The sequence below is a fragment of the Piliocolobus tephrosceles genome, chromosome 11 (genome assembly GCF_002776525.5).
Source record: "Piliocolobus tephrosceles isolate RC106 chromosome 11, ASM277652v3, whole genome shotgun sequence".
NCBI lineage: Eukaryota > Metazoa > Chordata > Mammalia > Primates > Cercopithecidae > Piliocolobus > Piliocolobus tephrosceles.
This window is the reverse complement of record NC_045444.1, coordinates 29,390,444-29,403,463: the sequence shown is the minus strand read 5'-3', so window position 1 is coordinate 29,403,463 and position 13,020 is coordinate 29,390,444. Positions and strand designations below refer to the sequence as shown.

The following is a 13,020-nucleotide window of genomic DNA, read 5'->3' as shown; positions in this document are numbered from 1 at the left end:
CACGGTGATCCTGTCATATGGCACATGCTAAGAAAGTCAGACTGTCAACATGTAAGATGAAATATATACCATCTCCAAGAAGCTTTCTGTGTCAGTAAGAAAGAGAGGAAACCTCCGATATCCTGGGTAGGTAAAGGCATGCTGAAACGGGACATAATAACTAGCTTGATTTTCTAGGGACTTGTGTTTCCATTCTACAGACTAAGTTATAATTTCTTAAAATGTTTCATCATCATAATTAGAACTGACCCTAAGAATATAAGATTATAATTTTATTCCACACACAAACACATACACGAGAAAATGCTAGTCTCCTCAAACTAATTTTTCTCCTGCCCATTGGTGAATTTAGACATTCTCTAAGAAACAAAGTTTCTCTATAGCTTTCTGGCTTTACAACCTCTATGGGATCCCTTTTGCCTACAGGATAAAATCTGAATATGTTATCATGGCCTATATCTGATCCCAACATCTTTCTCTAGCTTCGTATTCCAAAATTGCTAGGCATGCACTTCACCCTTTATTCACTAAACTTTTCATTTTTCCTTGGAGATACCAGGTCTTTCATGACTCTGTTCATGCCATTGCTGCTTCCTGGTGTGTCTTCTGCATTTTTCTTTGGTGAATCTTATTCATTGGTCAAGATTAGATTGAAAAGCTTACCTTCCCGATGAAGCTTCATGTGACTTTGTGACAGAATCAGAGAGTTACTGTCTGTAATTGAGTCTTTTGGCATTTGTCAACCACTGAGCACTGTTAATATGTCTGGAAGAGCTTCTGTTCTGTTTGCCCATTCATTCAACAATATATTTTGAGCATCTTTAAATATAGGTGCTGAATCCTGGGTCTACACGCTTACCAAGATGGCTAAGGCACCTGATCTTGTATTGAACTGTGATTGTTAGGGATAGTCTCCCTCACTGGACTGAAACTACCGAGGGTAGAAATCTTGGTCTTATTTAATATTTGTGTCACCAGTGCCTAGAATTTTGCCTGGTTCAAACTAGGAGATAAGGAAATGCTCACTGGTGTTTCATGACTTCTTGCTGGAGCATATTGACCAGTTATATGAAATCTAACCGTTTAGTCAACCCTAGTATACTTATAATCTCAGTTTTTAAGCATGGAAGACTTGATATGGCCATCGTCACTGTGTTTGAGATGTTACGGAATCTAATAACCTTTTGGTGTAACCCTTTTTATGCCTGTAGTGTGTTAAGTCAGATCCTGTGATGGGCACTTTGGCTCAGCACCTTGGAATGGCCTTTTCCCAGAGAGGAAACACATTCTCTGATTAAATGCCCTTAGCAGGCAGGGACAGGACACAGCTGGGGTTTGAATCAGGCTAAATCCCATCAGATTGGAAATCAAGAAGCTGGTGCTTTTGAAGATTATAAATCTGGAAAGCAGCAGAGACAAGGGGCTGTGAGTCCCTGCCCAAAGCAGGTAGTGCCACTTCTCTTTGGCTTTCATTGCTGGTTCTCTCTGGCTGATGCTTCCAGAATAACTTTAAAGATGGACCCGTGTGAAGGGATAAGATTTTAATGCTAGAACGACTGAATCTACTCTCCCCCAATATTTCAAAAAGGGAAGTAATCAAAGTCTTGGGAAAGACCTAATTGAGAATATGGAATGGCATGGAAATGAGAATGACTTGAAACAGAACGCCAGAAACTCTTGTTTCATGTCTCCATGTTTGTCTGAAAGGCATAATTGCAGTTTTACATATAAGAATCGCTTAAAGCTCTCAAGTCTGCCAGCGTGCTGTTACTGGTGACTTTAGATCATGCGGGTCTGCTTCATGTGACTTTTTCGGCTTTTCGTATGTGTATACGTCATAGTGGATGAAACTGCACTTCAGCACATATTGTGGCTTCTCTTGTTGGCTACAAGCCCACTTACTGGCGCCATTGCTAAAATGAAGACATTCAAGAGGGACAAGGAAGTCCTCCGCTTCCTCAGGCAGCTCCACGGATGTTGGAGCTGCCTGCACATCTGGCTATCAGACAGCTTATGCCGTGGAGCTCATTATTGCTCTAAGTGTTTGCTCTGGATCTGTGCTTCACGCGTTTTATTTACATGCTTTATTTTTCATTGTATGAACAAATCGATAACTAGACTTACTCTTTATCACACTGGATTAGTTTTATTTATTCCCTTTGAATTTGATTAAAAAGCTGTCAAACATAAGTCTACATTTTTATCAGCAGAATACTTTCATAAAACCGGTATGAGATGTGTTCAACTAGAACATACTTTTCAAAATAAAACAATGTTTGATATATTCTAGACAGTTACCCTTTTGTTTATCCACGACAACTGAAACTAACCATCAAATGGATAAAGCAATCTAAGTCTAGTCAAGTAATCCTTAGGGCATATGAAAAAAAAAAAAAAAAAGGCCGGGCGCGGTGGCTCAAGCCTGTAATCCCAGCACTTTGGGAGGCCGAGACGGGCGGATCACGAGGTCAGGAGATCGAGACCATCCTGGCTAACAAGGTGAAACCCCGTCTCTACTAAAAATACAAAAACTAGCCGGGCGAGGTGGCGGGCGCCTGTCGTCCCAGCTACTCGGGAGGCTGAGGCAGGAGAATGGCGTAAACCCGGGAGACGGAGCTTGCAGTGAGCTGAGATCCGGCCACTGCACTCCAGTCCGGGCGACAGAGCGAGACTCCGCCTCAAAAAAAAAAAAAAAAAAAAAAAAAAAAAAAAAAAAAAAAAAAAAAAGAAAAAAAAAAAAAAGCCTTTAAAAAAAGTTATTTTTCTAGATGGATTTAATGTAATTCACCAATAAAGCATCCTCAGAAGCATAATAAAAATTCTACATAAAATGACATAGCCAGGCAAAAGGAAGATATACAGTTTGATGAAGATTCAAAATGGATGTTAGCATTAAAAATGAGCAGTCAGGCAATTCCTGTGTAATATAAAGATCAAAATTGCAGGACACTAATTTTGCTTCTAATTTATAAGATAGTGAGTTTATGGGACTATGAATAGTATTTATAAAAAAATTCAATGGCAAATGCTTTGAACTGTCATTTTTTCTTGAGAAAAATTGCCATTCAACATGTTATATTTATAAATTTCACTATATAGCATTGAAAATAGCTGGACTATATTTATATATACAGAAATATTCTGGAAAGATGAAATATATCTGTTTTGGTTGTGAACCAGATCTCCTTCTTTCAATTTACAAATTAATAGCTTCTGCCTTCCTACCTCTTTGTGTTCTATCCGTGTCCAAGTAACAGTATGGTGTCATGCCTAAGGCAGCCTGGATCTTGGGAAAGCACATGTGTGCACATGCACCCCTACTCCCAACCACACTCACTCATATCTCCACATACATAACCGCACACCCGATTTCCCTGGAGCAGCATTAAGGCCATTTTTTGAATATATGCTGTTCTTTACATATTATTTAATAGCATGAGGCATGCATGATGTGTTCCTAGAAGTGCTAGAAGGAATAGCACCAAAGGGGTTAATGTAGAACACATATAGCAAATATTGTCAATTATTTTATTCAAATGTTTGGAGCTTAAACACAAAATCATCATTAAGTTTTCACAAAATGAGGCATCTGTCGCTTGAAAGGCAAAAAATATTTCAGAAATATGTTTACAGAAATGTAAAAATATTAGGCATCAAGACAGATGTGAACGTATTCAGTAGCTTGTCTTGTCTGTCAGTCTTCCTCCGAGCTGAAGATCTTACTGTACTCGCTCAGCATGAGCTCAGCTATCTGGTTCTGGTAGACCATGTGGATCGCCATGTTTCCTGTTTCATTTTCAGCTCGCAGGAGGGTGGGTCCAAATACAATCCCTAAGCTTTGTGTGGACATGAGGTTCTTGGAGGCTTTGGCCACTATCCTGTGTAGAGAGAGAGAGAGAGAAGAAAAAAGTAATTCCACTGGAGTTTGAAGTGAAGTTGTGGTTACTTTGGAGTGACTAAAAAAGGTTTTTCATTCAGGAAAAGTAACTGCATTACAACATTATTTAATCTTCTACCCTACATACTTTACTATATGGAAGTAGAACCTATGAGTTTTGGGGAAAGGATACATGGCCTTGTCCAACTGTTTACCCCATAATACCTGAGCATTGTGAGTACTCCACAAATATTTGTGAAATGAATGAGTGAGTATATTAAACAGTAAAAATGACTGTGAAGTTAACAAGATGCAGCCTTTAAAATGCTTAGAGACAATTGAAGAAACAGGTGAGAGGCATGCAAAAAAAAAAAAAAATTAGAACTCAAAATAACCAGAACAATGTCTGTACAATTAGTAACTGAAGGTAGGCCTTTAAAAATTAAGTTTTTTTGTGATTAGTGGTGAGTAAAGTATTCCTGGAAAATGCTAACTGGAATGTGTTTTGTAGAGGAGATAGGTTCTGAGACAGTTTGGTATATGGCAAAATTCTAAGTGTCTCCATTCATTTGGACAGCCAATTTAGCTTACTGCCACAATAAAATGCAGAATCCTGTAGCATTTGCACAGGAAAAGAGCCCCATTGGAATCAAATATGTGTTTGCTTGTGTGAGGATCCTATGGAGAGGTGGAATACCAATGAAACACTAGGATTTGGTTTTATTAATGGTAATGACTTGCCTGTTCCAACACAGGACTCCTAAAAAGAAAATAAAGCCCCATCCTAGAAACTGATAATTAAAAAAGTAATGCTATTCTGACGGCTGAAGCCTACTTGATTTTATATTAAAATTCAGAAGAGTGGGGTTTTAGTGATAAGGAAATAAGGACAGCATATGGAAAGACAAGGTGCTAAGAAATATCAAACTCTTCATTCTATCAGACATCTCAACCCAAGGGAAATAAGAGTGTAGAAAATAAAGCAAGGCAAAGGAACACTTTTTTACCAGACAGTGGGGTCTCTGGCTTCAGAGCTCAGTGTGGAACATTGTTGAGTTGGTTGGACTTTAGAGGCTTCTCTTTGTTTGGCCTAAGTGGGCCTACATATCTCTGAATCACAGGAGGCAGAAAGACTGGTATGATAGTAGTCCCCTCTTATCTTTGGGGGATATGCTCCAGGAACCCCACCCCCCAGCCAGTGGATGCCTGAAACCTTAGATAGCACCGAACTGGATTGCTATCTATTGGAACATGTTTCTCTTCCATCCACAGATGTAATGCCATTTCCATCTTAACTTAGCACTGGTCATGCACTGTGGCCATAACTTTTGCAGTCCGAGGTGCAACAGCAAACCTAGCACATGTTTATTTTTCCTTCTTGACAATTTCACAGACGGAAGATTCATTCTTACCATAAATCACAGCAACCTCAGCATATAATTTTTATCCTTTCCTTATTAAGTCGAGACCTTCCACCTTTCCACTGAAAGGAAGCATGTTACGGCTTCTCTTTGGCATATGTGAATTGCCAGCATCACTACTCTTACGCTTTGGGGTCCATTGTGAAGTAAAATAAGGAATCCTCGAACGCAAGCACTGTGATGCCACAACATTGATCTAATAACTGGGAGGGCTACTCTATGAATGATGGCACCAGGGCAGACAGCTTGGAGACTCTGGACAAACGGAGGAGTTACGTCCCAGGTGGGAGAAGTCATCATGCTACTCAGAATGCTATGCCACTTATTAATTGCATATTTCTGGAATTTTGACTTTGGATAACTGAAACCATGGAAAGTGAAACCACAGATAAGGGGGACTGTTGCATTTTTTTTTTTTCCCTTCACAAACCTGAATCTCTGAAGAACCACTTCGGTGACCAAGAGGCCATGCTGTCCATCTCTTGAAAGAGATTGAGCAGGGCCAATGCCACGTGTGTACTGCCTGGTACCTGCCCACCACCAAGCAAGCTCATGGCACATGCTGTGGCCTGGAAAGCATATTTGACCTGACCAATGTTAATAATAATCAGCTATTGTTCTAAGCAATTTTATTGTCTCATTTCATCATCATAACAATCCCATGAAGTAGCTTCTACTGTTAAGCTTGTTCAACAAATGAGAAGACTGAGAAGACTGAGTGATGTGACAGCCAGTGTCACACAAACTGACGTTCAAGCCAAGGCAGTCTGAGTCCAGTACCTGTGGAAGCGTCACTGTCAGTGTCTGATAATGACTCCTGGCCCTAGTAACCAGGCCAACTTTTCACGCTGCCACCTTCCACGTGACTAAACGATCCATCATAAGAAGGTCCGAATTTTCGTTTTTCACTCTTAGAATTGTAATTGACAGCCTGGTGATAGTACATTTCTCGTGGGTAAAATGACTCAAATTTAGACTGAATATTAAGGATATTCTGCTTCCCATTTTCCCTTTTCTTCTGCTTTAAACAGAGAGCATTTGTACCTGTGAGCAATGTTGGCATGGCTACATTTCTGGAAGGGATTCTCATATTTTTAGAGTGTGAGTTATCTGAGACTTCAAATTTAAAGTTTCTTTTGGAATATAAGAAGCTATGCCACTTTGCTCTTTCATTTGCCAAAATCCTATTGAGTGAATTAAGCATCCTCCTCTCTGTAGAGGGCAAGTGGAATGGACCTTTGCTTCTCTTTAACATGCCTATCTACCTCAGTTTAACATCTCTCCTGAGCATCTCCCAGATATGCATATTATAAAAGCCATTAGTAAGATTCACAATACAGGCAATGCAGGTTTTTCCCTTTTGGTTTTAAATTAATACCTTTTTGTGATACTAACTGCTTCATTAATTCCACCACACACACACATTTTAGAGGCAAATATGGAGATAGATAACAGAAATAACCACTTGAGCACTTATTAGGTAAAAGTTGTTTTAATAACTTCACCCATTGGTAGCAAATGTCTAAATTGATAAGATTTATCTAGCAGAGAATAGGGCTCAGAGGTCACGGGCCATGGAGAAGGTAGAAGCAAAAGCAAGACTATTGAAGGTACAAAGGTGAATGGGGCATCTTGGCCAACAGGATAGTAGAAGAACATTAGGACTTGGAGTCCAGGAAATCTGAAAGGGCAAAAGGATAATGTAAACGTTGACAGGATCAAAGGTATAGTTACCTATTTAATTATGGCTATAATTTTAGTTGGTGCAGAGACAGTGAGATTAAGGTATCTGTGAGCCAAAACTGAGACCCACAAAGGTGAGGCTAAAAATCAAGGGATATGCAAGAGCTCATTAGCGGAGGGACAGTCTGAGTTTATGGGAGTGGAAGCTGCAAAGGGGTCTATAGCTTTGGAGGAGCTTGGGTGGGTGGAGGGGTAACTAGGCTCTCAAGGGGGACTCAGGCCTTGAAGGGAGAGTAAGAAAACTGAAATGGGGCTAGACTATTTACTATTTCTGTAGCATTCTTTATATTTTTCCTGCTCAGCAAAAGACCTGGTCTTAGAAACCAGAGCGGAGCCAAATGTGGGGGAGGGAACCAAGGAAGTTTGAAAGGGGAAAGAGATTATGTAAAAGTAGAGGATTGAAGATGCAGTTATAGAAGAAAGAGTTGGAGGCTAGAGTTGCGTGTCCGAGTGCCTCCTTGGGGAAAGGCATGTGCCTGTATGGCTGAGTGTCCCTTGGGAGAAGGCTTCTCTAAGCCACTGGGCCATCGTGGGGGACTCCTGTAATGAATTTCTGCGAATGCATATTACCTAAATTTCCTGTGGAAAAATGTTCATTTTGTGCTTTTATGCATGTGTAAATATAAAATATTCATTCTGCCTCAAACCTGTATCCTTTATGTGCCTTTCCCTGCACGTTTTCCATTTGCTTTTAATAAAACTTGAACTTATGCATGTTTTAAATAATCTCGTTTAAGTAAATTTAAAAGATAACGCATAGTTTTATATTCCTGTTATGTTTGCATTATTGCAGGTGAAATTTTTCAGCAGCTTGAGATTTTTTTCCTGAGTTAGGAAGATCAAGTTACTTGTAGTAACTTTTAAAAAAAGAGTCATTAAGAAAGAAGGTTAGATATAGTATTATATAGAACATAGGCTATCTTGCTTATTCACTATTTCAAATGTGTGTGTATGTGTAAATATATGTAATCTATATAAATATATACATACAATTTATATGTATATAAATATATACATACACATGTATATGTATTTATGTACATACAATACACACACACATATATATATATGCAATTTATTTGCTAAATATCAACCAAACAGTAGTTCATGTGTTAAGAAATCACTGTCTTTAGGTTAGAAAAGATGAAGGTAAAGATCGATTTGGGGTAAAAGTCACCAAATACTGAACTACATAATTCATGTTAACTGACTAATACATTTTCATATTAAAGTTTATGTGGGGATAGACATTTTCAGCAAAGAAGGCCCCTGAACTGGAGATGTCTGGGAAAATGTATTAATGCTGTTATAAATGTCATGATTCAAATGGAAGCTTACGTTTTCCCTGCCATGCTGGACTCCTAAATAGTTAAGTGGTTGATTTAGGATCACAGAGAGAATCAACCACAATTTCAAATACGTAATTAGAATACTATCCTGCAAAATTATATTATTATATATCTCTTTTTATATCTAATTATTACATCTCTTTTTTTTTTTTTTTTTTTTTTTTTTTGAAACCTCACATCAGGAGAAACCATAATTTTCACTCTTACTGTGGGGGAACAGCTAGGGATTATTTCTGAAGGTTTCAACTAGTAAAACATATGTAGAAAAGAAGCATAGGCTGCTGGAAGAAATAAAAAACCTTACATGAAATAATATAATTCAATTTAGTATCTTAGATGGAAAACTCTCAAAAACAGGTATACTTCAAGTAGCTTGAGCTTTAGTTGAGTTGTATTGTTGGTGGGGTGGATCTGATCCGGAAACTATATACATCTTTACCATGGCTTTGGCAATACCTTTCAATAAAGTTGGTTCTGTAAAACACCATTCCTCTCATATGCTTCATGAAAATGGCATTCCAACGTAAAAGTTTTGGAGAAAATTGAGTGCCACTTTTTCTTCTTGGATATTCACAAGGCACAAAAGTATAAAGTCTCTGAAAAGTCCTGCAGAAAAAAAAAAATCCTTGCCCATCTTTGTGTCCTCCCTAAATTACTTGAATCTTGTACATAGATTCTCTTTTTTGAGTAACACTGAAGAGTGTATATGAAGAAATGCTGCTCTCGTGTGTTTTGCTAAGGATCTACCATATACAAGTCTGAAAATGTTAGGAATTTTATCCTATGCCACCCTGGCTTCACAGTTCTGTACCAGCTAACTCAGAAAGAAGTCAGATTCTGGTCATTCTGGCTAGTTCCACCCCTCTGGTAGGACTTAGGTTTCATTAGGTCCTTAAACTCCATGACTGTGTTGTAAATTTTGAGCTACCATTTAACCTGTTTTTAGCAAAGAAATGAAAGAAACTCCCCTTTTATGATAAAACAAAGGCCAAAAGGCAAAAGAACTAATCTGAATGAGAAAGGTAAAGGAAAGACATGGTTGGGACATTAACATGATAGTGGGCAGGAAGGCCCAAAAATATTTAGACCTTATGTCGGTATTTGGGAATTCCTCTTGATGTATGTTGACTCATCATTAATTTACTCCCAAGAAATCGTAGCAAAGATACCTGATTCTAAGCAACATGAGGAGCTCAAAGTTTAGTGCCTAACTTAAGAATGCTTAACTAACAGAAAAAAAAGGCCCCAAACTGCAATTCTTGAGAAAGGCTATTTATTTATACTGCTTAGTTTTAAATAGCCCGACAAAAATATGATTTTATGAATTTGTTCATGCAATAGCACTTCGTATGTATTCCTAGTAAAAGCAATTCTTATACCACTAAGTAAAATTCAAGTTTATAAAATCTTAAAATGAGTAAGAATTCATTTTTCTAGCAAGAGCTGAAAAGTGATACACAGTTTACAGCATAAAAGAAAGGAAATGTGAGTGCTACCTTTTGTCAGGCCCAAGTGGGAAGAACAGTGATCCACCAATTTAAGTTTATTTTAGAAACAATTTATAATCCAGTGCTACAGATGTTGGACCCCCGGAAGAGAAATCCTCTCAAAAAAGCCTTATGCTGGGTAAGTTTTTCCCAAAATGAGCTGAATTGCTAATTCAAAGAAATTTCTTAGTCGCGTGAAATCACAGCCAAATGACTCGAACTGAAAGAAAACTTTAATATACAACTAAAAATTAATGCTGAATTAAGAAGACCAAAGCCTTTAATAATAGTTCAGCTCCAAACAGATTTAAGGATGTGAACTTTCTTTTAAGTTTGTGCTTTGCAGTTACTATAGTGACTTGCAAAGTGTGTTGAAAGCCACATGATTGCCTGGAGGACAACTCTCAAGTTATGAAGGTGTATTAGAAATGTTCCCCTCTCTATCTCTGGAATGCCATGATTTTCCAACACACATAACTCTGGAATAGTTTTACAAAATAAGGAGAGTGTGGTGGTAAATGTATTCCTGCCATCAGGTCACACCTGGCTTGCAAAATATAGCTCAGCTATTGCATGTGAAATGTTAATTGTGACTTTGACCACTTAACTAAAGAGAGGCTGTTAAAAATAGAATAAATTTTCAATATGCTCAACTTATGTTTCCTATGTGCTATAACTATTTTGGGGGGGGATCCATGCTAACCATATGCTTGCCTACCCTCAATTTGCACAAACTATACTGCTATCTACACTGGCCTTTTTATAAGATTGAGGACTTAGCAGAAATTCCACCTTCTTCTTTAAAGTTATAGTTGTATGCCAGAAACATTCTCAAGTATTGGAAAAGCAGGAGAGCATTCACAAGTATTGTTGCATTTAACATTTGTGTGTTTTAAGGTGGTCATTCAAAGATAAATTCAGCCATTTTTTATATGCCAGTTTACATATCTGTTGGCTTAAATGAAAAGTCTTCAATTTTATATCTAAACATGTCACTCTTATTTTCCAAAATAACTATCATCCTCAATAGGAATTATTGCTATACTCTGACATTTTTGCTTTTCAATAAAAGCAAAAAATTAGCTTTGAAGTTATGTGTATATAATTCGCAAGTATATTATAGCAAAGGAGCGTTATATGGCAGTTGAGGATTGATAGCTAACATGGCCAGATTCTTTGCATTTATTGAACCTCTTTGCATGAATTTCAATGCAGAAGATTGAAACATTTTCAATTATTCACTTGTTTCATATTTTATTGATTGGGAGTTATAGTGATATTCTAAAGTATCTCTAAAGCAATATTTAGAATATTTAATAAGATGTGAGAACTAAAAAGTGAAAAAATGAATGGTCCACAGGCTTCAATTAATAATTGGTTTCTAATTGGAATATGTGTTCTGTAAGGTGTGATAACAAACACAGATAAAAATATCAGAACCAAAACCCTGACATAGTAGATAATACCAAAAAGAAACATTTACAGTAGTTACTGTTTGTTACTGTTAATGCCTTCTATGTGCTAATGACTGTGCTTCAGATATATCACAAATTTTAAAGGCAGATTTTAAAATCAGCTTTAATTTCTTTTTTTGATGATAAATGCATTCTATTAGAGAAAATTTGAAAACTTTAGAAGAGTATAATAAACACTGGTAACTCGATGTAACCATTTATTAGTTCATTAAAAATCTATTGTGTACTTACTATGTATTTGACACTATTCTGGATATTAGGGATAGTGCAATGAGTAAAATAGACAAAATCCCTGCTCAGATGAAGCTTACAAACTAGTGGGGAAAACAGACAACAAACCATACACAAAGCAATATAAAATGTGACTTCAGGCCCTGAAGTACTTCAAGAAAAGCTAAGAAAAAGAGAAGTAATGGTTCTTCCACCGACCCTAGGGAGCTTTAAAAAAAACACTGATGGCCTGGAATCCATTCCCAGAGATTCTCTTTTATTTAATATTGGGCAAGGCCAGGCTACCTTCATTTTTGAATGACCCCCAGGTAATACTAATGAGCAGAGAGTGGTAAGAAGTGCTACATGTATTAGATGGAGTGCTCAGGGAAGCCCTCTCTAAGGAAGGGAGATTTGAGCAGAGCCCCGTTGAGGTGCACATATCAGGGGGAACGAGTGTTCCGGGCAGGGAATGGTAGGTACACCTGGTGGTAAGGAATGCAGAGCATAGAGCAGAGAATGCTCTCTGGCTGGAGGCCAGGGAGCAAAGGAAAGAGGTAGGAAATGCTGTGGAGGGACTTATTTCTAAAGGTGATGGAAATCATTTCTTGAGTTCGAGGAGAATGACACTGTTAGCATTTAGAGATGATAGAAATGTTAATATAATGTATCTACATACAACTTTGAGAAAATGCACTTTATATAATTCTGTATCTGGCATTTTTCAATTCTAACAGGAATAATTCCTATGACATATATATGTAATATAGATCACTTCATCATTACCGTATATGGAAGAGAATGAATTGTGCCCTATGCTTTCATAGTATAAGTGAGATAAATAAAAACTTTCGATGTACTCTTCCTCTACATTTTGGAGTATTGATTTAGGCAGTAGTTCCCATTCAGGAGCAATATTGTACCTTGCCCCAAGCCCCACCCCTCCACCTATAAGGGATTTGGCAGTATCTGGAGACAGTTTTGATTGTCATGAGAAGGTGGGGTGGGAAATTACTACTGGTGTCTAATGGGTAGAGGCAAAGGATGCTGCTAAACATGTTGCAATGCACAGGCAGCTCTGATGACAAAGAATTATCTGCCCCAAATGACAATAATGCTGCAGTTGAAGACCCCTGCCTTAGTGTAAAATAATAGAAATGTAACAACGCGATCAGTGGTTCTCAAACTTCACCCTTCAGGAAGATAATTTGGAAGGTATTAAAAGGCAGGTTGCTGGGCTCCACCTCCAGATTTCTGATTCAGCAAGTCCGGGGAGAGGCTTGATAAACGGCACTCCTGTCAAGTTCCCCAGCGGTAGCAGTACTGCCGGTCTGGCTGGGAACCACATCTTCAGAACCAGCACCACATTATCAAGTTATGGCTCTTTCTTCCTTAAAACATAACATGGGATGCGGGGGGTGGGAGGGGAGCCTATTAGTCCCGTTAGCAGTATTATAA

General features: G+C 38.0%; 1 protein-coding gene across 1 annotated transcript in view; it reads right to left on the bottom strand.

Moving 5' to 3' along the window:
- Window positions 1-3,514: 3,514 nt before the first annotated feature.
- The window catches only part of ARHGAP15 (Rho GTPase activating protein 15), a 630,028-nt gene continuing 620,522 nt past the window's right edge, over window positions 3,515-13,020 (bottom strand). The window contains exon 14 of the mRNA XM_023217490.1: window positions 3,515-3,878. Coding sequence (XP_023073258.1) covers window positions 3,695-3,878 — 184 coding nt within the window. The 3' untranslated portion in view covers window positions 3,515-3,694. The remainder of the gene's footprint in view (window positions 3,879-13,020) is intronic.